This window comes from Xiphophorus couchianus, chromosome 23 (assembly GCF_001444195.1).
Source record: "Xiphophorus couchianus chromosome 23, X_couchianus-1.0, whole genome shotgun sequence".
Taxonomy (NCBI): domain Eukaryota; kingdom Metazoa; phylum Chordata; class Actinopteri; order Cyprinodontiformes; family Poeciliidae; genus Xiphophorus; species Xiphophorus couchianus.
This window is the reverse complement of record NC_040250.1, coordinates 15,609,292-15,636,217: the sequence shown is the minus strand read 5'-3', so window position 1 is coordinate 15,636,217 and position 26,926 is coordinate 15,609,292. Positions and strand designations below refer to the sequence as shown.

Genomic DNA, 26,926 nt, shown 5'->3' with positions numbered 1-26,926 from the left:
ATAATGTCTCCGTTTGCTGCTACACCAACCCTACAGCTAAAGCTGCAAACAACTCAACACCAGAATTACAAACAACCTCCAAATAGCTCCAGCTTCATGCCCCGTTCTGTCATGTTGTCGCACGACCAATGTGGGGGTAATAAGAAGCCTTGTTTTCATTTGCACAGAGAGTCGGCTTTCACACTTTTGCACACTGCGAGGGTTTCTACAACCACCTCTTTTTTTTTTTCAAAATAGCAACAAATTACGCCTTCCCTTTTTTTCACACCCTCAGGGAAGGTGTTTGGGCTTGTGGTGGAGGAGGGAAAAAAAGGGCTTATTCAAGAGATCAAACCAGCCATATGCACTCACTTGGAAAATATCCTGTGTGGTCTAATTTGGACTGAAAGCTGATAACAGCCTGCCTGGAGACATAAGCTTAAATGACTGCTCACTATTAACAGAAGATATTTCAGTTCTGGCACTGATCCCCCCGGCTTTATTGTGCTCATTCATTATTGCTACCAGTTTGGACTTGTTCAATATTTTATGAGCATAGGTTTATGTGAGTTTTATCAAAATAATCAACAAGGCCAAAAAAAGCGTTCTCTCACAAGCAACAGGTTTTTACGAGAGGATGCCACTTCAAGGCTAAACTGCGGAAATCCGTCTGTCGTTCTGTGTATTTTGCTTACTTAGGGAAAGCCCCCAATCTCATCACCTCCTCCACCCCCCACCGAACCCTCCCGCCCCAAAACCCACATCTTTTGTTGCCATGGCTACCATGCTTCCAAGGTAACAGCAAGACAGAGAAGAAGAGTGTGAGCAGAGTGACAAATACCTCCGACATGTGTGTTTACCAGCACTGACGCTTGTATCCGTGCACACAGCCAGATAGAGTAACACACACTCATCCAGGTCGTTGTTTCACTTCTTACTGGGGATTCTTCAGCACATAGTGAGCTCCATTAACCATCACACCTGAATGCTGCAACTTGGTCTTCAGACCAGTGAAATATTTAGTCCTACAATGTTAATGAGAAGCAAGAACGCAGACATTAGCAGAGGAAGTTGCACTATCCCACCTCTTCCCTAGTGGTAGATGAAGGACATTGCAACTTCGTGCAACAGTAACACAAGCAGCGGCAGAAACAGCAAACAACTAAGACGCTAACACATCTGCTGTTTTGCTTATGCGAAAGGGAGATATTAAAATAAACTTATCTTAAATTGATTCCCTGTAAGTTGTTTCTATAAACATGTAAGCGACAAGTTGGAAAAGTAAAGTTTAAAGCACAGTTTACACTCTCAAATTTTATTGAAACGTCCTTCCTGGGTGACTTTGATCCAACAATATCCGTTAAAAAGAAATATGCTGACATCACTACCAGCAGAACAAAGGGATTTCCACTTCCTTGATCCCAATATACATGCACTACTGAGAACGAGAGCAAATCAAACGCAACAACCATTTTTCAAAGAAATGACCAGACTTGATGTACCACAAAGTCCTTCATTTCATCCTGATTAGCAACACATAACTTCTTTTTTCAAAAGAACTTTTAAACATGGAAAGATAGAAAATTGTGACAGTAGTTTTTGAATAAAGAAATTGCCCCTTTGCACAGGTCAACCACGGCATTCAGTGCTAGAAACTACAACAGTGATGACATTGTTGTAGCTCATTACATATATCTATCTCGTTTGGTCCTAATTTAAAAAAGCTTTACAGTTTTCCTAAAGCCATTAAAGAACATGAGGAAATTATAACCGTTAAAAGAAAGCAAATTAAAACATTGCACGATGTTTAGCCATGCTCAGGATCTTGTTCTGAATTTTGATGTCACGCTATGTTGCATTCAAGTTGCCTTGGAGGTCAGACCTCAGATTTGGGGATAATGTCAAAATTTAGTTGGGAGTTTTTGAAAAACCAGTTGGATTAAATATCTTGAACTCATTAATTTTTCCATTCAAACACTAACAGACCATGTTGATAGATAGAGGACATACTGCACTACTTGTACCTGAGGTTTAATGAGATACAAAAGATCAGAAGAGTTGGGGAAAAAACAAACATCTGCAGCTTTCACAGTGGTTCATATGTGTGGCAGGTATTTTGGATTGTGAACTCCAGGCTCCAACATTTTCTGTCTAATTTCAAATCTTGGGGGTTATTCTTGTTGTGTTCTGACTGGGACTTCAGAAAATCTGATTTATGACAAATAAAGTTAATGTAAAGGCCACCTGCTGGTATAGCCAAGCCAATACAGTGTTTTTGGTTTGACTACAAGTGTGGATGTTGATGTTTATAATTCAGTGATTTTGGAAACCATTCTGGCAAATAATTTGTGTAATAACTGTGTTTAGTAGTTTTTAATTCTGGTGTTGATGAGTACAGTGCCTAAACACTGCAAATCAAAAGCCCACAGAGTTATGGGGATGTGTTTGCCAGCAGATGCATACTGACAGTAAATGAAGTATAGTTACATTTAGAGTAAAGAACATTAGATCAGAATATGTTTAAATGCAGTGAGAAACGTAAGTCTTGTTGTAAAATAAGGCAAAACATCTGCAAACACGTTGTCAAACTGAAACTTCACTGTTGGATAAACAGATGCACTGTTTCTACTTTATTATTCTCATTTATCTTAACAGAAACACCAGTTCTTAATCTGTACAGTGCTGCTTGCATATCCACACTCTATATTTAGGTGTCTTACCTTTAAAGAGGGGGAAATCTGAAGTTTCTCTGCAGAAATATTTAGCTGCATGCATAGGTTTCTGTCTGTGTGTGGGTGACAGATTGTGCATGCATGCGTTTGTGTTTGTGTGCGCTTCCTCACCCCTGGATGGCCTCCTCTCCTTGGTCTGCATGGTCAGCGTGACAACCACAGCCCCCATGTTTGCAGCTGTCGTTGTGGAAACAAGTGCGTCTGGATGCTCAAGTCTATATTTCTTCGTCACGTGTTCGGACGGCTACAGCACACACTCCCGCGCTCTCCTTCCCTCCACTCATCCTCCTTTTCTCTCTCTCACTGGCTGCTCTCAGAATAAACCCTCACCCCGTCATCCTTTCATGCTTTCTCTCTCTCCGTCTCACAACGCTCCTCCTCGCCCTCTCTCGCGCGCTCTCTCTCTCTCACCCCTTTTTCTCCTCACACCCCTCCCCATTCTTTGTTTTTCATCAGGGGTTGTTCTCTCCTTCCCTCCTTCATTCCCCTTTTTCCCCGCTCTCCATACATCTATCACAAGCCCCACTGCCAGAGGAGAGCATCAGTAATTTAGCATGAAATCAGCAGGATGTTGATTCACTAAATTATAAATTAATATGAGTGTACCCTTGATATGATAATACTGAGTGACTCACTCTGCATAAGAACAACATACACCCCAACTCCCATTACATTTGTCCACCTAAAAGCACCTGTTAGCTTCTGATGGAAAACAAATATGCAGATAAATTCAGCATTGAATATTGATTAGAGAGGAAGCTATAAACCGTGGGGTGACAAATAAAAAAACATGCGGCTGTGACGTAAATTGTAGAAGTCCCTGACTGTTGGCTGCATTCTTTATGAAAAGGCCACTTCAATCTATCAACACCTCCATCACCTCCATCCGTCACTCCTGCTCATTCATCCACGATGCCCCAACATTCTCATGCACATCAGCGAGACAAATCAAGGGACCTGGAGTTTATGTGTGCCTGATGGTGGATTGACTCCCCAGGCAGAAAAAAAAAACAGCAAGAAAGAGAGATGGGCTGAAAAAAAAAGGAAAGAAAGAAATGCTTAAAGTCAAGGATGTGAGAAGAGAGGGGGATTAAGAGCAAGAGAAAGCTGCTGAGACATTAAATAGGACAGAAATAGGGGGATCAAGACAAGTATCAGATAATATAGTAGGAGTGTTAAGCTCATGACAGTAAGAGCTAAACACACAAGTCGGAATTTTTTTTTTTTTTTTACAGTCCACAGAAACTGGAATGCAGCTCCTACTGCAAACACAATGTGAAAGTGTTCATACCCCTTCAACTTCTCCATGTTCTGCCTCATTATGACCAAATACTTCAACTAATATGCGACAGAACAACAAAAGTAGAGAATGATTGTAAAGTGAGAAGAACAGGATTTGTGATTCTCAGATTAACTTCTGGTATTTATTTTGTGTTATTGTACATAATGTATGAATGTTTTCAAAATTCTAACAATAATCTCTAAGGGCATGACTATTAGAGCCCAGTTTATGTCCCAGAATGTTAGATTAATGGGTAAATCTTCTACATCAGTGTCCAGGAAGTCCTATAGAGCCCGGCATGGACTTTCTGGCCGATCTGCGGATTGGACTTGCTTTGAGAGAATTACACAATCAGATTGGGATCTAGGGGAGACGCCAAAGGCTAGGTCAACATCTCTGGCTCTTTTTCATGTTGGTCATGCTGTTCCCGGGGCTGTTTCTGCAGTGTGAAGGATGCACTGTCCTGCTGGGGGGAGCATCTGCCATCAGAGAGTTGTGCAGCCATGAATGGGTCTGCAACATTCACATTGAATAAGAAAGATACAAACACCATTATTAAGAAGAAGGATTTTTGAGATTTAGAAAATGAGAAAATTATAATTTCTCAAATGTTTCCTTCTTCTACAGGACATGCAGTAAAAATTATCTACCTGTTTACTAACAAAACAAGTGTTTTGTTTTTACTTTAAAAAAAACCCCGAAATATATAATTCATTAACCTATTTTTATTATTACTGAGTAAATACAAAATGTAATTTTCAAACAATGATTACATTTATAAAAGAAAAATAAATTTTTTATAACATTGCTGTCCAAAGAAATGTTGCCACCTTTTGATTAATCAAATCATCAATTAACAGTGGTAAACCACTGAGTACAATTTCAAAAGCCACAGTCACATGTAATGACTGATAATCCTGTAAAATCAATAAAACACTTAAACAGAACCAGCAACACAAATTAGACCAAAATAACCAAAACTTAAACTCCATCTAAGTTGCAAAAACGTCTCAGGGATGATCAGAGAAAGGAGCTCAGTTATGAGCTTCATGGCAAAAGCTTTGAATATTAATGCAAATAGGATTTGCAAAAAAAAAAAAAATGTAATAAAAAATAAACTTCTGTGTTCATCATGGGACATTCTAATTCTGAGGAAAGAGATACAATTAATGCAATTTGGAATAAGACTGCAGCATAAAATGTGGAAAAAGTAAATCACAGTAGGTCATGGATCAGCCTGTGTGTTCATGGACCCCCCGCTGGGTTAAATTATTTTGGGATTACCACTTGACTTTTGGCATACCCTTATAATCCTAAATGAATTAAAATTACCAACTACAGCAATTATGCAGCATGTCGAGATGCCTTGCTTATGCATATCACAGATCCTGCTTCATTGAATTTGCCACCAGAGGTTCCTGACAGTGTGAATGTCAGACACAAAATTCAGCGAAAGGCAGATTTTGATTTTTTTCCAAGCACAATTCCTAGACATTTCATCAGGTAATCAACAACCTGTTTGAGTTTAAATGTAGGCTACTCCATTTGTCTTTCCTCTTGCTCCTTTTTCTAATTTTTGCTCATTAAAACTCTTTTAAAAACCTGGATGTGATCCATCGACAGAAAAACGTCAAAACTAATGACTCACTACAGGTGGAAAAAGGTTTGAAAAGCATGAAAGAAATTTTTTTTGCATCACACATCCTAATTTTGTCAGAGTTGTGTGTGTTTTTATATCTTCTGTACATGGAAGATTTTTGTCAAAATCTCATCTTCTTAAATTACAACATGCATTGGATTTTAAAAATGTCTTGCATGTTTTCCAGTAAATGATATTCATTTGAAAGCCCAAATATGAAGCCTTGTTGTAGCCGGACATTTTAAGATGTGAAATGTTGCCTCCGTATGCAAACTGTGCAACAAAGACTCAAAATACAGTTTCAGATTTCTAAATATTTTTTTTACAAATGAAGCACATGTCTGCTTTCACAGCTAAGTTTTCAGTAGCCAGTTTGTAGAGTTGACACACTAGTTAAAGCCATCTGTTTATAATAATGTCTTTGCAATTGTAGCAGCTATTCACAACCAGGACACCATCTTTCAGCGATGGAATCAGGAACCAAGTGTCACTGTAATGATGCCAGAAAGGGAATTAGTCAGAAACGATTTGGTTTGGTAAATTAAAAATCTGCAATCTGCTGCTGTGAAAACTGAGCTCATGAATTCTTGACTTTGTGCACGTGAGAGAGAGCCAGAACGGACAGCAGTAGGACGCAATCTTTACACCCTGCCCACATGCACACATGCTTTCGCAAACCCAGAAAGAAGCGCACATATGGTCACACATACATGTTACACATTCACTGACCACGGTCAGACAGAACAACCAAGGGTTGAGGACTCTGTGGGAACCCAGCGCTGAAGAGTGCGACCACATCCTGCTACGAAACACAAACACACTCTGCTTCCGTTCTGCTTCCTCTTCCGTTGCTCCCTGTCTGGATTTACCAGCTACCAAATAATTTCGTCGCCTCTCGGCTGCGCTCCGTTTCATCTTGAGTCTCAACACATTCGCACGTCGCTCTATCCTGCTTTGTGTCTGCTTTAGGAAAACAACCAGCTCACCTTTATCCCACCATCTCCCCACATAAATCCAAGTGCCTGTACTGGAGTAATGTTCCTGTCGCTCCAAACACAGTTCCCTGCTTGTTCCAATCTCAAATCTTCATCTCCTCGCAGTGCCCGACAGGCCCATTTCCACACTTTGACACAAATGTTTCTCCGTCTAGTAATCATTTCAACGTCTGTCTGCAGAGCACAGAGAAAGAGCTAGACTCTAGCTGCCAGAGGTTGGAGTCGGTGAGTATGCTTGTTTTGTTTTTTGTGCTTGTGAGCGGAGTATTGGGACTGACTTGTCTGGTGTTTCCCTTACAAGAAAGTGAGTGAATAGCAGCATCCTGTTTTACAAGAACCCCTGTCACACTTTTCAGTCCGGAGATGAGACAACAAAGTAAAGCGCTCTTCCTCTATACTTCCTATATATTCTGATGGGTACAGAAGAAAGGGGAAGGAGATGGAGATGCAAACATGCTTGGCTGTGGATGCTGAAGAAGAGGAAAGATAAAATACACCGGAAAAGCTTCCAGCGAGAGATTAGGATGCGATGAAAGAGAAAGAAGTGGTTCAGAAACGAGAGAGTGGGTGACTGGCACTGCAAGATGGAAAATGCAGAAGACAGCGAAGTGGGGCCCATGCAAACACACTTCCAGAGAATAGGGTGGAAGAACAAAGAGAAGGAGAAATATGAGGGAGTGAGCCTGAGAGAAAATTAAACTGTTAAGATTTTGATTAAGATTAAAACACAAGGGGAAACTTTAGCCCGTCAGCTCAATGAAGTGCATATAAAGATCTACCTGAGCACTAAACGGCTCATTCTTTACTTTCCAAGATTCATCTGAAGAGTTAATTATTTTTCCCAAGGATATAGGACAGTTTCTTGACAACACATAAAACCTCTGCAGTAATTCATCAGGAATAGCATGGCTGACAGGAACTTGTTTATTAGGAAAACCCATACCAATATTTATAGGTGCACAGATTACTCCCCACACAGCTGTTTCTCTGTATCAATCCAAGCTTCTTCCCGACTTCAACTCACATCGATTTGTGATTATATAGAAGGGGAGGGAAAGCTTAAAAAGGGCTGAAGAAGAGTTGCATAAATAAATAAAAAGCAGAAGATGAAAAAAATGGAATACAGACAGGCTGTGAATTACAAAAAAGGTTTAATTATGTATGTGAGGGAAAAAAAGGATAAAGTTTTTAAAGGGGAGAGTGATTAAACTGGGGAATAAATGGACTGAGAATGAAACGGCCAGGAAAGATGTCCTTTTTCATGTTAATAGGATCCAACTTTTTAGGGTTACTTATACAGAACTGTACTGATTGGCATAGCCTTCCTGTGAAAATAAAACAGCAACAGGTAGATGATCAAATTCAGACCGGTTTGAATAAGTTGACCACATTTTTACATTCGAGACGAACAAAATAACTTCCTGACAGACACCAGGGATGATGAGCTGACGGAATTACCTTCAGATAGACTGCTATGAATTAAAGTTCATCTCTTCATAAAATCCTTAACGTATCAAAATGTGGCGCAAGTACCACTGGCGGACCTTCGGCTCTGTATGAGCAGCTATTTACAAAGTTAATGTTATATAAAGTAAATGTAATGTAGATCTAATCAGCCCAAACAATGAAAAAAAGATGAGAAGTTGAAGAGCCCTGAGCTTCAAACATTTGCCTCTCAAAAGAGAAGAGCTGTGATGGTTTGGATCAGGCAAGAGGCAGGCAGGGCGAGCAGAAGAGGAAATATTTAATAAAATAAAAAATAATGAACAAACTCAAGGTCGTCACAGACAAAAAATAGAACTAGAAGAAAACATGGAAACTACAGAGGTTTGAAGTGCTGCTGATGTACTTGGTGATTCTGGTGAGCCTCAGTAAATGATCTGGGTTAGGGTTAGGCAATGAAACAATAGTTTTAGGGCAAAAAAAGATCTGTCAATTGAATTCACCCTTATTCGATGTCAGCCAAATAGGAAACTGAATTTTGATTGATGGTTTTTAATGTCATTAAAACCATCAACCTCAGCAACAGCTTCACTAATCTGAAGCTGCTACTGAGCCAATAAATAAACAAAAATGCAGAAACACCTGAAAGACTATGCAAATAAATACTCAGACTCAAGGTTAAATCAGGGATCGCGACGAACAGAGTGAAGAATATTTCAAGAAGTTCTGAGTAGAAACTGAAGCAGTAAAACTGTGAATACGTTCAGTTTACCTCTGAATTCAGGACCCGGGTTTGGAAATGACATTAAAAACCATCAATCAAAATTCAGATTCCTATTGGGCTTACATCGAAAAAGGGTGGGTTGAACTGACAGCTGAATCATTTAGTTATCCAAAAATAAGTCTGGCTCTGCAATCATCAGATGGAACGATGTTCTTCCAATCACTTTCTCAAAACCTTTGAACGTTTTTATGAAGGGATGGGCAGTGGTGCAGAGAGCAGGACCCAAAGTCCTGGGTTCAAATACTGGCCTGGCAGAAAAAGGAACGATAGTGAGACAATAAAAATACATGAAAAAGTTTATCTAACAGATGGCATCAATGAAAAAGTTTAATGATGTAGACGATTGTGTAAATGAACCATTTAAGTGGATTTCACATGATCAGATAAACTGGTTATTTATAATAGTGATTATGATCTTGTAAATATTAGGTGTAACAGTTTGCTGTGGTTGTGTGTGTGATTAAATAGATCTGATTGTCGGTGCCCAAGGGGCCCCTGTGAATGTTATTCTTTGCTTTTTTTCTGAAATGGCGCTCGTGAAGGGATGATACTGCAGTCCTAGATTCCTTTTTGTCCATTATTGCAATGAAAATGGTTTTTCTTTCTTCTGTGGACTCAGATCAATAGATTCCATTTTTATGTTGTTGTGCACCGTTTGGCTGAGAGACTCAGTTGAAATGTTGGAGACAACATTGATAGATGTTCTCGATTTCCTTTGTTTCCTTCCAAATCCAGAACCTATTTTGTTGTTTCTGCTCACATCGACTCCGTCTTTCCTTCACGTTGTGCAGCCAGTCAGTCATTTTAAAAAAAAAGGTAGATTTGTCAAACAAATGGTCCCCAGCAAGAGCTTTTAAGTAACATAAAAAAAGAAACAAAATCAAAGGTCAGTCTTTGACATCACTTAAAAATATTTATTACTGGTGCTGTATCATGCAGCCGATTTAATTTGTTTGCAGCTTCTGTTTTAAATGCATTTCAGTTCATTTTAATCTGAAACAATTTGTTTGGCATGACATTTTTCATGCTCAAAATAATTGCCTTTGTACAAGCTGCAGCACTGATTTTGCTGCAGCTCAGCACGTAAACTGAACCATGTAGTCAGAGCTTATCTATATTCATCAGCGGCACATTGCTCATTGGACCAAGGGCTCACACTGAATTGAAAATGTCTTTAGAAAAACCAAACAAAAAAACATTGTGAAAATAATATATTTTTCATGGATTCAGCACTTTGATATTTTTTTTCTTGGACAAAAAACCTGAATGCGAGTTTAATTTGTTACACTCAGACATCAAAAGCTGGCAGACAATCCTAAATAAAATAATCTACTTGATGAGCTGCAGAGTGCGAAAATAAATATGAGATTCTGAGGTTGTTGTTTCCAAATCTCATATTTGGAAGCTTATGTACACGCTCCTGGCACAGGATTAACCAAGAATCTGTTTCATGTCAGCAATTTCCTGATAAAGCTCTTTTGCTGTCCTAATTGGCCATTTTTGTGGACATCTTTTGATGTGGAGGTTAGAGAGAGAGGTGAAAACAGGGGAGCTTAATAAAAGAAATGTGTTCTCTGTTCAGCCCTTTAACCCTGCAGCAACAGGAAGCACTGCACCAAACGTTCCTGAGAACAGAAAGAAACCCACTTCTTTTTCTTTTTAACATATTCTGCCGAAACCAAGCAAAAAGTTTTTCGCCTCACTAAAACTTCAAACAGTCGGATTGATCACGGAGCTGGCCGAATATGAGCCGACACTCAGAAGAGCAAAAAGATTCGAAGATTTGAGGGCAGAAGAGACAGAAACGGCAAAGGCAGGAAAAAAAAAAGCACACCACAAACGGAAGATGAGAACTTAAAAGGAGCAACTTTTAAAAGGCAAAATAAAAGAAATGAAATGAAGTGAAAGCGAGAAAAAAATTAAAGGAAAAAATACTTGATAGACTGTAAGGGAGCAGAGAAATGAAAGCAGAGGCAGAACCAAAAGGAGCAAAAAAAAAAAACAAACAAGAAAACAAGGAGATAAATGTGTCTGCAAGGTCCAGGTTTTGTAGTTTATAACCACTGGGAAATATTTCATAGGTCCATAGCAGTTTGGGCAGGAATTGAGAATAAATTTCCTGTTTTTGCCGCAGGTGAAGAAAGACACAAGCTGACAAATGCCTTACTGCCAACCTAAACCCTCACGAGCTGGGAGGCCAGTGGCTTATCACTCAGTCTCGCTGCCTTTACCGCTAAAAATATATGTAGGTCACATCATCCATTTAGCTTCATTTAGTAACTGACACAGAAAAATACAGAACAACTTTTGATATAGTTTAGCTACTGGCTTGTGTTCAGTTTGGCCGATTCGTCACTCCAAATTGCTCTGAATTGGGCTGTAACTGGACTGCATTTATCTAAAGTGTGAAACGGCTCGCCTGCAACAGAGTTTCACTTTAAAGCACAAAGATGATGAACAAAGGAGAATAAAAGCCTCCAAGAAAACACACTGGAGCTCTTGCTACAATCTTCCCTTGTCTGTGAAGTCTGCCTGCTTGTTTTGTCTCTTGATGTTTGGCTTTATCAGCAAAGTTGTTGAGAAAGGAGTTTTAAGAACATTCAGAACATTGTATATTATGCATGATGTCATGGCTTTCTAAGCTTCTGATTGGTTATATCCCAACACCCCAGTTAAATAGCGAAACACCTTTGGTTGAATTTTAAAGCACAAATTGAGAACACTTTGTTTTTGTGTGACATGATCGCAAAAATCAAACTAAATCAGCGAGAATGGCAGGAATAGAATTGTGGATCTCCACATATTCATTCTTGGAAATAATTTTACTCGTCTGTTATGAGTAAAAAATGTTTAAAAATGTCTAAAGCAAATAGTTTAAAAGGCAATTCAATCCGATTTTAAGCAAATATTTGGGAACATCTAAAATGAAACAAAGTAATTCTATAAACATCTAAAAAGATCTATTTTGCCTTATTTAGGAATTTAGCAAATAGGAAAAGTTTAGTCTGATTTAATATTAGTAAATATCTGGTTTCAACTGCATATCAGAAAAAAATCAACAAAACATGAAACAGTTTGTTGCTGTTTTTGATTTTGTGTTTGATGTGTTAATATTACGGTATTACACAGGATTTCTTCCAGAAAGTTCATTTTACTGCTCAAACACATTCCTCAGCTAAATTTAAATCCTGCTTACTGTAAAAGTGCTGTTTTCCACCAGGATTATCTGAGAGTTTAAAATTGTGTCTCTGCTAACTCAGAAACGTCCCAGCTAGTCTGCCGTCGGCTCGAAGGAGCGGGAAGAAGCTTCATCTGGCTGCCATTCTCTGCGAGTCATGCAGTAACTTTACTAAATCTGTAATCCTCAGTGGCTGTGCAACAACAAGCACCAGGCAATACCAGAAGATTCTCACGTTTTTATCTTCCCTATTCTAAAAACATGAGCAAGTCTGCTGTGAATTTGTTCTCCAGTACATAGAAAATAGATGTGAGAACATAAGAAATGTGGGAATTGCATGAGAGTATTTTCACTGTCAGGCAGAATTTTCACACATGTAATCATCAAAGGGTGCCGTACCTCTCACATCTGCAACTGCACAAGGTTACACTGAGATCCACATCATTTTGTTGTTTTCAGAGGGTTTACAGGAGGCTTTTATATTCAGATCAGCTTCATCTATACATGCAGAATTAAATAAGAGCTTTATCTAAATAATTATCTGTGACCTTTTGACACCAGATCCAGTTAGTTTACCTCAGGGAACAGTGAATCTACAGCTTCTGTCAGGTTGAGTTTTTTTATTAAACTTTTAATGAAAACAACTGAAAGTCTTTAAAATGTAACAGTGCACTTGACACCGTCAACAAATATGCTTGTCTGAATTTGTGTTGCTTATGACAACACCAATCAAAATGGTGTTAAAGTGTTTTTAAACACATACATAACATATAAAAATTATCGGTTGGATCACCAATAAAATGAAGTAATAAACTTTAGTGTTAATTAGCCAATCAATACCTAATTACCAACAATAAACTGAGGAAAGCGAGTTAGAACAGTCTTAAGTCTGACTTTTATACCTAATCTGAAACTCATAAAGTGGAACTGGGAGATGGGGAGACAAGAATTGAAAACCATTTAAAAGAGAAAATAGAAAAGCCATATTTGAGTATTTTATTATGCTAAATCAGGTTCCCTAGAGTTAAGATCTAATTCTTTCAAAACTTCCTTATTTTTAAATTAGAAAATAAGACTGTCAACCCTAATGAAGTTTTTTCCATCAAGAAGAAACTTTATCATGCAGAGTAAGACGTTCAGATAAATAACTTAACCATAGAAGCCATCAAGGTCTTAAAATCCTTATCTTTTGAAATGCAAAAAGACACAAGAAGAACTTTCTTTGACTAAATCAGCAGATCCAATTCTGTCCCTAAAGACAGACAGCTGGTCAAAAGTGAAATAAAGTTATTAAATATGTAAAAGTAGTGTTATCCTCAGCGTTACTCATCATTAGAGCAAGTCATCAGTGATTTTGTTGAGTCGTGTGGTACGGAAAGGCAGGGAGGTAAAATTTCTAAAAATATTTTTCCTTTAAAGTTCTGACACCTCAGCAAGTTAACTTTGAGTCCTTCTCAGCTGGCCGTTCCCTCACGTTGGGCGGCGATCAAGGGTGGGCCAACCTTCCCTGCCAAATGAATCCTGCCCTGCTTTCATTAGGCAACTTTTTGCACAGTAGCAGATGGTGAACACACATCCACTGACACACACACACTCCGGCCCCTGAGAAGCAATCTCGCCTCCTCTCTCAAATTTCCTCAATTTTTCACCCCCACTTTTTCTCATCCGTCTCCTCCTCTTCATCCCAAAGTCGTGAAAACTCCAAAAGTTGCAGATATTTTTAGGTTCTGCTAAATGAAAGTGGAAGAGTTTCGACGAAATATTTTAAGTGAAACAAAAAGCCAACTTTCGTGACATGTTGGCATCTATAGGCGATGCCGTCTGCTTTGACCTCTTAAAACTTGCTGGGACAAATAACTGGTTGAAAAATCAAATATTTAAAAACTTAACTAGTTTTTCACAAAACAAAAACATATAAGCATGACATGTTAGGCTAGAAAGATACATTTTCTAACATTACTTTTTCATTTTTGGGAAGAACTAAACAATATTTTTGCAACATGTGTACCTAGTACAGGAAGTTTTAGGTTTTATTTAGTCAAAAACAGAAATCTCAGAATTTCATTAACGCCTTCAGTGGTAAAATGCAGAGAACACATTTTATCTGTTCTTTTTGTCATGTTCAGTCACAATGAAGTGGACACCCAAACATGTTCTGAATCATGTGAGAACTGACAGATGCTCACTGCACCGAACCCCATTGAAAACCTCATGGTTATTCCACCAAATATTAATTTCTGAACTCTTCCTGAGTAAAAACATTAGTATTGTTGTTTCTAAATGAATGTGAACTTGTTTTCTTTTTTTTTTTGCATTATTTGAGGTCTGAAACCACTGCACCTTTTTCGTTACTTTGACCATTTCTCATTTTCTGCTAATAAGTACAAAATTCTTGCTTGGAATTTTGGAGACATATTGTCAATAGTTCATAGAATAAAATAATAATGTTCATTTTACTCAAACATATGAAAAGTAAAATCAAAGAAACTGATCATTTCTAAGCAGCCTCTCCATTTTGTCCAGAGCTGTATATTGTGGATGGCGTACGCTGATGAAGATGGCTTGTTATTTACAGATTTTGATCTAACAAAAAGATTTTTAAAAAGTTAAGAAAAGTGACATTATAAAAGGTTATTGTTTTTGCAGAAACTTTTTCAAATGTGTGTCTGGTTGAAGCAAAAAGAGCATCTGCTCCTAGATACAGTTTATCAGGGTGATTCACCAAAAGCCGCCACTGATGATACATTTTGGTGTTAAAAGGTTAAAAATGAGCCTTAAGGATTTGCACAGCACACATCTAACGTATCTGCTGAAAGCTGCCGCCACGCAGGTCAGGATAAAACAACCCACGCAGGATGCTATATATGCGAACCATTTACACGGTCTCTGAAGAGTTTTTACAGCCGTTTGCTTTGATGGCAGCGTTAGGCAGCTGTGAAACAGAAAATACGACCTTAAGGCATTTCTCTGCTGGCTTTTCTGAAAATTCAAAACATTCGGTTAATATCAACGCCTCCATGGTTTTTCATCTTAGTATATGCAGTCTTTTCCACAGGATTTCATTGAGCTTGGTCCTCTAAATAAACATTTTAGTTATTGAATTCTCCATGTTTTCAATAATCTTGGTCATTTTTTTTGTTTACATTCGGCTTGTTGGAAGAACCTCGGTGGTAAACACCAAGGTTTAAAGTCAACAAATACATGGCAAACCACGTCCAAAGGCAAACACGCAAAACCACAGCTGTCACATGTTACACGGATAATTTAGGAACCTTAAAGACAAATTTGTATAATTTATGTAAAGCTGCTCATGCATAGGTATACAAAAGAGCATAAGCAAACGTGTGAAGTGTCAGCAGCTGCCGAACAGCAGCAGGGCAGACAGGAAGCAGGCTGGTATGAAAGCAGCCGGGCAAATGCCATCACCTATTATGGACAAAGCCAGTGGCATGGCCACACACACACACAAACGCACCCCCACGTACGCATATACGCACGCCGACATACACACACACACACACACACACACACAAATGTTCCAAAATCCACAGTTCAAACAACAGACAGGTGGCCTGAAGACTAAATCCATGAGCTACATTATTATTCTCCCAACTTGTACGATATTCATGTTGCCGAGGACAAACGTACAGATTGGCTTCACAAACGCAAAACATGAATTTTGCATGCATGTGGAAATATCAAGCAAAAACACATCTCCATTTACCCATTTTAAAACATGAATGCTTACCTTTGTGATAGGTCACCGGCTTGGACTGCAGGGAGAAGGTTCCCATCACCAGACCCATGTTGACTACTTAGTGTAGTAGGGGTGTGTGTGAGCGTGTGTGTACGATGTAATTAAGGTGTGTTAGTGAGTGCGCACCCAGCAGGTGTGTGTCATCTGTGAGTAAGTGAGTCCGTCAGTCGGCTGTATGTGTGGAAGTACAGATATCACTTCTCATGCCGCTTCACACCCACACAGCTCGGCTGCTTTTGCTCGAGGGTGTGTGAGTGAAAAAGAGAAAGAGTGCGTGTGTGTGTGAATGAAATGAGCGCCAGACACGCACTCTGAAGCTACCTTTGTCTGCGCTGTCACTGGAGCTGCCTTCCTCTCATGCCTCTGGTCTCTTACTCCTAAAAGACCCTCCCTCTCAGAGTAAACCCCTCTTCACCCCGAAACCAGACTGTCATTCCTCCAGTTCCTTCGCGGCTCTTTATGTATTTGCTCCTCACTGCTTGCTCCCCTCCTTCTCTCCTGTTCATCTCAGCCGCTCTGTCTCTGTCTGTCTGGTGGGGGACGAGGGGCTGCACACTGTTGCACGGGGGAAGACGGAGACAGACTGAGGGGAGGGGAAGAAAAGGAGGACAAAACTGAGGGGAGAACAAAAGAAAGGGGGAATGAGAAAATGACGATGGAGAAAGAGGAGATGGAGAGCAGGGTGGGAGGGTTGAAGATGAAGCAAAGAGATGGACAGAGATGAGGAGAGCAATAGGTGAAAAGAGATAAAGGAGAGCCGGACTGATCTGTCCCCCTTTGTTATTCAGCGGGCAGACTGGCTGTGGAGAGCGTACGTGCAGCTTTATCTCTACATGCACGGGTCTGACAGGTGGGGTGTACATGTGATTACCCTACCAGAGGATAGGGCACCAGCAACATCCCTCTGATGCTGACATGCTGCTGCTGCACACATGCAAGCGTCTGCATCCACACTTTGCGTCAGACATGCTTCGACTATTAAGTCTAAGCACATGAGCCTTCTCTTATTTCCCTTCTCCATTACACAGAACAGATTTGTCATGACCCCGTCAGAAAATGTGTGAGAAGTAAGGGGTGTTAAGGCTGTGGGATTAATGTTTAAAATTAAGAATCATTTTCATCATCAAACCAACATCAGTGATGATGATGATTAAAAAAAAACAACTAACTCATATACACTTTGTGATCATAAGTTTACATACCCTGTGGAAATTTCAGAGAATGTAAATGATTAAAAAAAAATTCACTTATGGTTAATGGTGTAGTATTCTCCTGATAACATGCATGATAAATTTAAGGCTTCATGGTTTTGGATTAACCACTTAATTTTCCATTGGTGGATAAAAAGCTTCTAGTTTCTGTAAATTTGTACATGTGAAATTTCATTATTTGTACATGCAGATGTACCTGAGGGTTAACAACACAGGAATTGTAAAGTGAGGTGAACACAACATACATGTTGTGTTCACCCAGAGTGGTGGAAACTTTCGCCTTTCACTGTCATTCGTTGCTTCTTGTGTGTTGAGCCCATACAACAGATCAATCACACCGAGATGAGAGACTGTTTCTCCAGGTTGTTCTTGTCTGGTGGTAAGGGTCTAACCATCAGGTCAGACCCTATTTATGGGTTTGAAGAAGTTCACATGAAAGATTACACTTTTGGAAAAACCAAAGAAATTCTTGTAGGGTGTAGAAAAGAGAATAAAAATGATCTTCTGTTCTAACTTCTTTTCCAAGAACAGAACAGTAATACTTGAACTAAACTCTCCCAGCAGTATAACCTGCTGGGAATGAAAAATCCAGTGTTTGGTGCCTGTATGAATTAAAAATAAGCTGCTGCCACAAGAGAAGATTAAATAATTCACAACTAACTTTAGAAAAAAAAACTACAGCAGATCTAAGGATCTGAGAGTAAAATATATCAAAATGACATCAGTGTCAGTTAAACCTTGAGCCAACAGATTTGAGCTAATATCTTCGACAATAAAAGAGCTGTCAAAAATGTCAGCTCTTCGACAGCTTCGACATTTAAATTTTGGCACATAAATTTTAATGTACCAAAATTTATACCACAAAATTTTGGTCTGCTGTGGTGGACATTGGGAGATTATTTTTAATAAGCAGGCAAAGTTCAACTGTTCAGTCAATCAGACGTTTCCAATTGGTGTGACTGACTCTTGTCTGTAAGTCATGAAACAGAAAATACAAATGCATCAATATCAGTATATTTTAGTTATTGTCACAACAAAAAATAGGGGCAACCATTGAAAATATGTAATGGTTTTTCAGGTTGTTTGTTTGAGGCATGCTGAATAAATCCTCATTAGTGACTTCCAGAGTAAAGACCTCAAAATCCTGCAACTGCAGCGCCGGAACATAAGGGCTGTGAGACAAACTGTATCCATCAGCATGTGACCTCCATGTCCCAGCATGGTCGACCGTCTGCAACCTATGATCTGATAAAAACTGAGTGTGAGCGCTAAGCACGAATGCACACTGAGAAAACGGTAATTTAAAAGGTGGAGATGCTAACAATGTCACAATATAGAGAGTGTATGTGTGGTTTAGACATAATATACCCGATGTAACCACTCATACAAACAAAATGTTACTTCTTAAACTCTTTTATCACTTTGTTGCCTCTAGTGAGTATTGGTAAACTTCCAGCCCTCCTTCAAGCAGCCAGTACCAAACACAGTTTGGTGTGAATTACATGCCAACACCCAGTTAGAATCTAATCCAATTCACTGATCCCAGTTCAGGACCCAAATCCAGTTAAATCACAGTGGGTGGGATTAAACATTCAGTGCTAAGCCGTGCCTTTTAGAGCCAGGTATTCCCACACACAAAAACAGATTAGAACTCCAACACAATGGAGGAACGAAGCTCTTCAGCAACACAATCATCCTCACATTTACTCTCCTGTCAGTCGTGCTTAACCTCGTCCTCCTCCCCTGCTGCTGGGGTTAGTAAGCTGAACTGATCATATTGATGGCACTGCTTATTGAAATTCCTCTCATGGCCATGGTTAAAGAAAACAATTTACAACTAAGACATCGATGAGCTTGGCAAAACGCCATCGAAACCAATGCTAAAGCTATTAGGCCATAGTTTTGAGTGTCCATTACTGCAGGGTAGAAGGTTTGAAATGAAAAAAAAAGAAGAAAAATGTATATAGGCCCTAAAAAGACAGAAATACAGATAATTTTTTCTCATTTTTAAGACAAAAATACGACAGCATGTTCTAATTGTAACACGTACACTGCAGCCCTATTTCACACTTACCACGCATGCTTACACATTTAACAACATGCACAGACACCCGTCGTAACAGAGAGAGAGAATGGCAAGACGTCAACTGAATAAAAAAACGAATCTTTGAACACACACCAGCAGTGATGCAAAGCATTTCTGATTAAACAGAGACTCAGTCTGAAAAGACGAGATAAGAGAACGCAATTTGTTGTAACGACGACGCTTAGCTTTAGTGGTGGCGTTATATACACATCTATCAGCGGAAAGACAGCCTTTTTTCCTGATCAAACAATTTCAAAAACTGAACTGAATAAAAGCCCAGAAAGACAAAAAATAGTCAGATCTTTTGGCTTTTGATCGCTGTAAAATTGACAGATTACAAATACAGACTTTCGGAAAACACTGAACACACCAGAGTCAGAGAATAACAATAGAACAGAACAGAACAGGATAGAATAGAACAGAACAGAGATAGAAAATAACCATAGAACAGAACAGAACAGAATGGAACAGAATAGAATAGAATAGAATAGAGACAGAGAATAACCATAAAACAGAACAGAACAGAACAGAACAGGATAGAACGGAATGGAACGGAATAGAATATAATAGAATAGAATAGAATAGAATAGAATAGAATAGAATAGAATAGAATGGAGCTGCTATCAGCTCAGACTCAGTCAAGACTTTATTAACTGTATTCGACTCCAATTTGTTTGAAGCAAATAATTTAGTTGTTCTGGAGCAACATTGGCAGCAGGACAAAGATTCATGCCCTGCTGTTTGAAAACATAACTAATTCAATTATATTTTTCTACCTAAAGCCTTTCTTGAATTATTTTTTTTTCATTTGTACATGACTGAATAACATAAGTTAATTATGCTCCTGAACATATAATGTGCGACACATCAATACTTTACTCACAGCCTCTCATATACAGTACAATAACATGCTGAATTTTGCTAAGTGTACTGGTGAGGAAAATGGAGCTTTCAATAAAGTCATTTTTGACCTTCAGTCGCTTCGTTGCACTTAATGGAAAAAAATTATGTTCTTATCTTCCCACATATATGAGATGTTAAATATTAGTCAAACTGTTTACCAGACTGCAGACCTGAAAGTGCATAAAATGCTACATGTCTAAGACTCGCTTCTGCAACCTTTGCAAATCAAAGAGCCATTTTGCTCTCAGAACAGCTAAATTAAACTTGTTACATGACCATCCATCCATCCATCCATCCATTTTCTGTTCACCCTTGTCCCTAATGGGGTCGGGAGGGTTGCTGGTGCCCATCTCCAGCTACGTTCCGGGCGAGAGGCGGGGTACACCCCGGACAGGTCGCCAGTCTGTCGCAGGGCAACACAGAGACATACAGGACAAACAACCATGCACACACACACACTCACACCTAGGGAGAATTTAGAGAAACCAATTGACCTGACAGTCATGTTTTTGGACTGTGGGAGGAAGCCGGAGTACCCGGAGAGAACCCACGCATGCACAGGGAGAACATGCAAACTCCATGCAGAAAGACCCCGGCCGGGAATCGAACCCAGGACCTTCTTGCTGCAAGGCAACAGTGCTACCAACTGCCCCACTGTGCAGTTACATGACCATTTCAAAAAAAGAACATTTGTTTTAATTTTCAAAGATTCACCATTATATTTCTTTCCTTAGGTTTTTAAAATAAAGTAAAACAAAAATTTTGCAAAAAATATGATGGACACATTTTCTTGGATGGGATCTTGATATTCATGGAAAATAAAAGAGCATGATTTCTAAAATAATGACAAGAAAAATAGATCTAAAAGTATTACTGGTACTTTAAGTCTCCTGCTGCCATAGGTTTAACTCAGTGCAGGTATTCCATTAAAAAGTTGAAAAAGGCTAAAACTTGTATTTGTCATTTTATCTACACTAAAAACATTGCATGGTTCTTTGTTAAAGTTATGAAGAGCCACTGTGGAAGATCCAAAATTTGCATCCTTGAGGCATAAGTTGTAGATTCCTAATCTAAAATTTTGCTTGTCATGACAAAGCAAGATGGATTTTTTGGGATGTGATGCAAAGATGTTTGAGTTGCAGTTTAAAAAACTTGAGTTTTCACAAAAATTGAGCTTTGCTCTATAAAAATCAGCAAAAAGTGATGGAAAAAGCAAATGCATGACTTAGTATTTAAAGGAGCAGCGTGCAGGATGTGTGCCACCTTGTGGTGGCATTGCAAACTGCAACAAACTGAAGAACTTTAGATTGTCGCACAATTTTCCCGCAAGAATCTAAATCAGGGATCTGCAACTCTGGTTGTCAAGAGTCTGCAACTTTTGGATGCATCCCCACTCCAACACACCTGAATCAAAATACTGAATTACCTCCTTGGCATGTCAGCAAGTTTTGACAAGACTTGTTTATTAACAGTTTATTTGCTTCAGGGACATTTTGGCTGGAATTCATCCAAAAGCTGCAGGACAGAGTTACTGACCACTGATCTAGAGTTACTGCTGTAGTTTTTAAAATTTGATAAACGTGTTTTATCATCAGCGCACAATTTCTTCCCCTCCATCTATAAATGTACTACTCCATCTTGAATTCCTACAGTGAATGACAAAATCTTTTAATTAACAAAATAGTCACAATATAAATGACAAAGCAGTATTTAGGTCTTTTAGTTTATTAACTGTCTTTTGGCTCAGTGTTTGCTAAAATCATTTCTAACGCTGATTTATAATTAAAGATTTTTTTGCTTTGTCCTTTACATGAGTGAATGTAAATTACATCACTAATCATCACAGCCATTCTTTTAATTTTAAGAGGTCCAGCTGTTTAAAGTGTCAGTCAGTAATTGGGACAGCAACAAGTTTTAGACTTCAGGATTAACTGCAGCCATAAAATAGTTGCATAAAGTCAATTGAGAATTCAGACTTATGCAAACATAACGAACCAAAAAATTGTTTTGTGTTTGAAAAATGACTTTATGGTGTAACATGTTTGAACCAGCATTATTAATAGAATCATATTGCATAACTGCTTTGTGAACTGCTGTGAAATGGGGTTCATCACATCATCCAGGGTGCTGTGAATCACACTGAGTGCCAGCCAGCTTTTCTTTTCATCATTTATTAACCATCGCACCGCAGACCTTTTACAGGCTTGGGATGGCAGTGTGGGAGAATAAATGGAGGTAGAAAGAAAAAAAAGATGGGTTTTGGCTGTCAAGTTGAAAGATAAAAAGCATTTCTCTGCAGACATAGAAGGTGTGTTGACAAGCACAGAAAGGGGTGAACAGGCATTGAATAAAAAAATGGCTGGTTAGTTGCCGTCTGGTCTCGTTAGAAGAAAGCTGGATAAGGTCTGTCACAGCGAAGCCCACGTAGATAAGAAGGTGATGAGACTGAAAGCAGGAAAGATGGACCACAGTGAGAAGAGGGCAAACACTGATGTGATGGACGAATTGTAAAGAGCAGAGAGCTGAGAGTAAAAACAGACATCAGAGGTAAAAGGTGAGATGGGATAGAAGGAGAGAGAAAGGAAGTAGCTGGTCTCAAACAGTCTTACTGACATCTGAGTTATCACAACTAACAGACTGTTTTACTACAGAGGAGAGACTCAACCACCCCTGTCTGACATGAGAGTGAGAATACACTGCAGGTCAATTTCCTTCGCATAATATAGTCGATATGCAGCAAGAGAACAAGCAGAGCCAGAATAATTTAATCTGTATGTTCCTTGTATTGTTTTGTTTTCAGCATCATCATCTCTCGTGGAATAATTTCCTCTAAATTACAGAGCACAAATTATTACCTCCTTCACATCAAGCAGACAGCGAGCACCACTTGACCAGTCTCCAACATTCTGTCACTATTCCATCCGTCCATGTGTTCAACATATTTAGACACATGGACAATTCAAAGTCAAACTCAAGTAATCTAAATAAACTACAGTGTCTGCTGAGGAATAAATTTGGAGATGTTTTGAAAGCTGATTTTTATTTCTGCATCACATGCCAATCTAAAGGAAGCTGAACACATAGAAACCTGCTGCCCTTTTCTGCATTATGACTCAAAGCAAGATACAATGTTTTTACAAATGAGATTTGCTGTTGTTGTATTTGCAGGTTGAGTTTCTTTCTGTGACAATAAGCTTCTCAAGGCAACAACAGCTGCTACTCTTTTTGATCCCACAATAAATCAGATAAATTCACTGCTGCAAGCTGCTTAAAACCTGTGTCACCTGCCAGGATGTGAAAAATAGAACCAAGGAGGTGCCTTAGTTTTGCACAAATATGGTGTATTTTGCAAAATTTTTCAAATTGCTTTTGACGTACATTTTTTTCTTTTCTTTTTTTTTTTTTTACATATTTGTTAAAATATAACTGGAGAAATACACTACTCAGTTAGAAACAACCAATCAGAGCCAGGAGGAGGGTCTTAGGGTTGTCAATCACTCTCATGCTCAACCTGCTTCCCGTTACGCTCTACCTGGTTCATCACAACATATCCTGCCACCCTGAATGTTAAGGCTAGTTAGCTTGACCACGATGACGGCGGATAAACGGTTTTCCAGGAACTGAAAGTTGTTTCTCTGCCATTAGGACATTGAGCAGCATTGATTGAAGACGCTCCTCCTGGCTCTGATTGGTTGGTTTTGACCGGGAGTTGAGCATTTCTTCAGATTTCAACAGTAGCTCAGAGAGGAGCAGGTGGAGCTCCATCTTTTCAGATTAAATGTCTCATATTACCCTGCGGTGACAGTTTCAACACATTGAAATGCCATATTTTTGTAGAAAATTATATAATGCAGTTTCAAACTGAAGATAAAACCTGTATTAGACTTTCAAACAAAGAAAAATTGTATTTGTTATTCTTGTTTTATAGATTGAATCCCTGTTATTATGATATCCTGTTGCCTTTGTGTCTCCATTCCTCATCACAGTCAGAGAGAACATGACAAACTTGATTGTTTAGTTCTTGAAAAGTGAAGTTTGCTTGTTTCTTAACTGCAGCACAGTTATCTCCCTGTACAGAGATTGGTGACTTATTGCTTTGGTGGGTAGAAAGAAGGCATCTCATCCCCAGTGAATCTTTTTCCGTATGAATTTTTATGTGCAGCATTTTTGCATTAAACATGCACTGCCCCCTCCCATATCGCCCGCCCCACTGTGGCACATTGACAGTAACATGACAGCATTTTGCCAAGGAGAGCACGCACACAAAGAGAAGAGAAACACTGAGCTAACCACACACACACACTCAGTTTAGATTATGTGTGCACAGATATTTAAATATGCTCACTCACACGATTAAAAAAAAAGGCAATCGTGTGCACAGACTTTGTTCCAATTTGCTTATCTTTCGCTCCGTCACTTCTCTGAATACAAACAAGCATATCCCCTCCTGACTCAAAGCAGGATGGAGACCTCAAGCGAATATCTGATGGAAAATGAAGCTGTTGAATATTTTATCAAGCGCTTATAGGGAACACAGTAGGTCTGACTGGCTGCACAAAATGACAAGTGAATCCTAAAAATCTGCCTCGCTGTCTGTCATTCATCAGTCATCAGGGGATGAACTGCCTCGTCAGCCAGCGCTCTGAGACTCTGAATATTTAAAGCTTAATTTGCTTAAGATGTCTCTTTTTGCTCTTATTTGCTCTGACAACGTGGGAATGTGTGGTTACAGTGTTTTAATAGGGAGACGGAAGCTACACTCTGACGCCCTCTGCTGTTCACAGAAGAAAAATGTGATGAAATAGCAACAGAACAGGGAGAAGTTATGAAAAAAAACCTGACATAAATTGGTTATGAATAATTACAGTAGTTTAAAAAGGCAAAAACTACGAAGCTAATTTTAGGAAAGGTTTTTTTTTTTACTATTATTTCTTCCTCCTGAGGTCCTAAACATACAAGAAGAAGAATTATTAACATTGTTGAAGCAAAACAAAAACAATAATGTATTTCATCATTCCAGCAGGATTAAAAATTCAGAGAGAAGAAAAATAAATTGTAAATACAGTTAAGTATGCTTTAATATGTGTACACTTATGATAACATTTATAGAACTATGTAAGCTGGACTCTCACAGTTTGTGGAAAGAAGTGGATATAAGTTTACCTTCACTAAGTTTATGATTTTCTGAATCCATTTGAAGTGTTAATGGGGATTTTTCTCAGCATACAAGTAAAAATGTTCATCTGTATTTTGCTTTTCTTATTTTTTTCAGTGATGAAAGACCTTCTTTTGAAATTGCATGCACACTTCTCATATTAGATACGTCTTTTATTTTGCTTTCATTTAGTCAAAGCCACCACGAGAGGTCAGTGTTGCTCTATTGAAAGACAAATCATGGCAAACACAAAAACTTTTATTATTTGTTTCTAAAGATATGCAGTTGGAATCACATATTTGCATCCAGTGTATCAAAGAAAACCTTCATGTCTCTGTCTGACATTAAATGAGACTAAATATTTCCTGTTTTGGATTAAGTTAGGATTACAAAACTGATATGCTTTTAAATGATTTGAAAAAGGCCAGATGATTTTATAGCTTGTAGAAACTTATCTCTACAATGTTTGAGTTCAGTGGAGACACGCATGTGAATGAATTCAGCTCAAACACAGTGCTTGTGAAAATGTAGAGAAATCAGAAAAACCTCTGGAAAAAAATTTGTTACAAAAATTTTTCTCTTTATGTAACAATTTTCAGATTCCTGAAAGTAATATGTTCTTCTGTTGAAACGATGATGCACAGATACAAAAAGCGTGGGGTTGTCCAGTCAACCAACCACTAAGGAAGGAGAAGAGGTCTGTCTCCCTGAGATGAACAAGGAGTAATATGCATCATCTCCAGGACCAAAGTGAAAGATCTTTTTGCACCTTTCTATTATCTAGTGAAGCTGATTAGTTCTGTGCCAAGGCAAATTTAAGGCCACTTAAAGAAAATATGCCATTATTTCAAAAGTAACTTTTTTTAAAGTTGAAAATACACTCAAGGCCAAAAAACTTGAATCTAAATCAAAGTGCTTGACCTCAATGGGCCACACTGAATATGGAGAAACAAACAGAGGACCTTGAAACTGGATAAACATTCCCAGCTTTGAAGTCTGGGATTAGCAGCATCATGATGTTGGAGTGTTTTGCTGCAGGAAGGACTGGTGCCCTTCACAAAACAGAAAAACGTTCAAATGTAAGCACAAATGGGTCTTATAAATACGGACAATGGCCTTACGCTTGATACAAAGGTAGCTACAAAGTTAGTTACGTGAGTTAAGGACAGCAAAGTTGATATTTTGGAGTGGCTGTCAGTGCCAGAGAGAGCTGAAAAGGTGGTAAACACACAAATTATGCAGTATGTCTTTTTATGCAGTGTATGCAGATCAGTTTACTTAAGTTCAAGGCTAATGCTAGCATGTTTGATCTCGTTTGATAAGGCTCTATAATTCATATTTCAGGTCAAATCCAGCTAACAAAAAATAGAAAATGTTCTTTTTCATAAACTTGTCACTTTGGTTTGAGCATTGTGAAAGGTCATGTCTCTTGTCTGGTTCTCTTCCACACAAACAACCGCCTGGGGATACATGAGTGCAGCGCACAGAGCAGGTCTTATCACACAGACAGACTGGAAGCTGAAGCAGCCGATGCAGCCTCTCTTTGAATAACAATAATATTGTGAAAAGTTCTACGATGGCAAGGAGAAATCAACAAGACAAATTATCACAGCTTTGCAGAACCATCCATATAAACTTTGGCTGAACAAAATCCAGGTGCAAATCTTGCAGGATAACTCTGTGGGTCTGACAAACAAAGTCACAGATGGTTTGTATCCAAAAGTAGTATGCACAAAATTTTGCTCATGTGAATTGTTTTTTTCTTTGGAAATGCAACCAAAG

The 26,926-nt window shown here is 38.7% G+C and overlaps 1 protein-coding gene across 4 annotated transcripts in view; it reads right to left on the bottom strand.

The window, feature by feature from the left end:
- kcnip1a (Kv channel interacting protein 1 a) overlaps window positions 1-26,926 on the bottom strand; it is a 54,670-nt gene that overhangs the window by 25,439 nt on the left and 2,305 nt on the right. The window contains exon 1 of one of the 4 annotated variants that reach the window (XM_028009326.1): window positions 15,781-16,565. The exons of 2 other annotated variants lie outside the window; for them this stretch is intronic. In XM_028009326.1, the coding sequence (XP_027865127.1) occupies window positions 15,781-15,838 (58 nt within the window). In that variant the 5' untranslated portion in view covers window positions 15,839-16,565. Of the gene's footprint in view, window positions 1-2,822; window positions 3,064-15,780; window positions 16,566-26,926 lie in introns of those variants that run through there. One more of the 4 variants, XM_028009327.1, reaches the window with a different exon arrangement.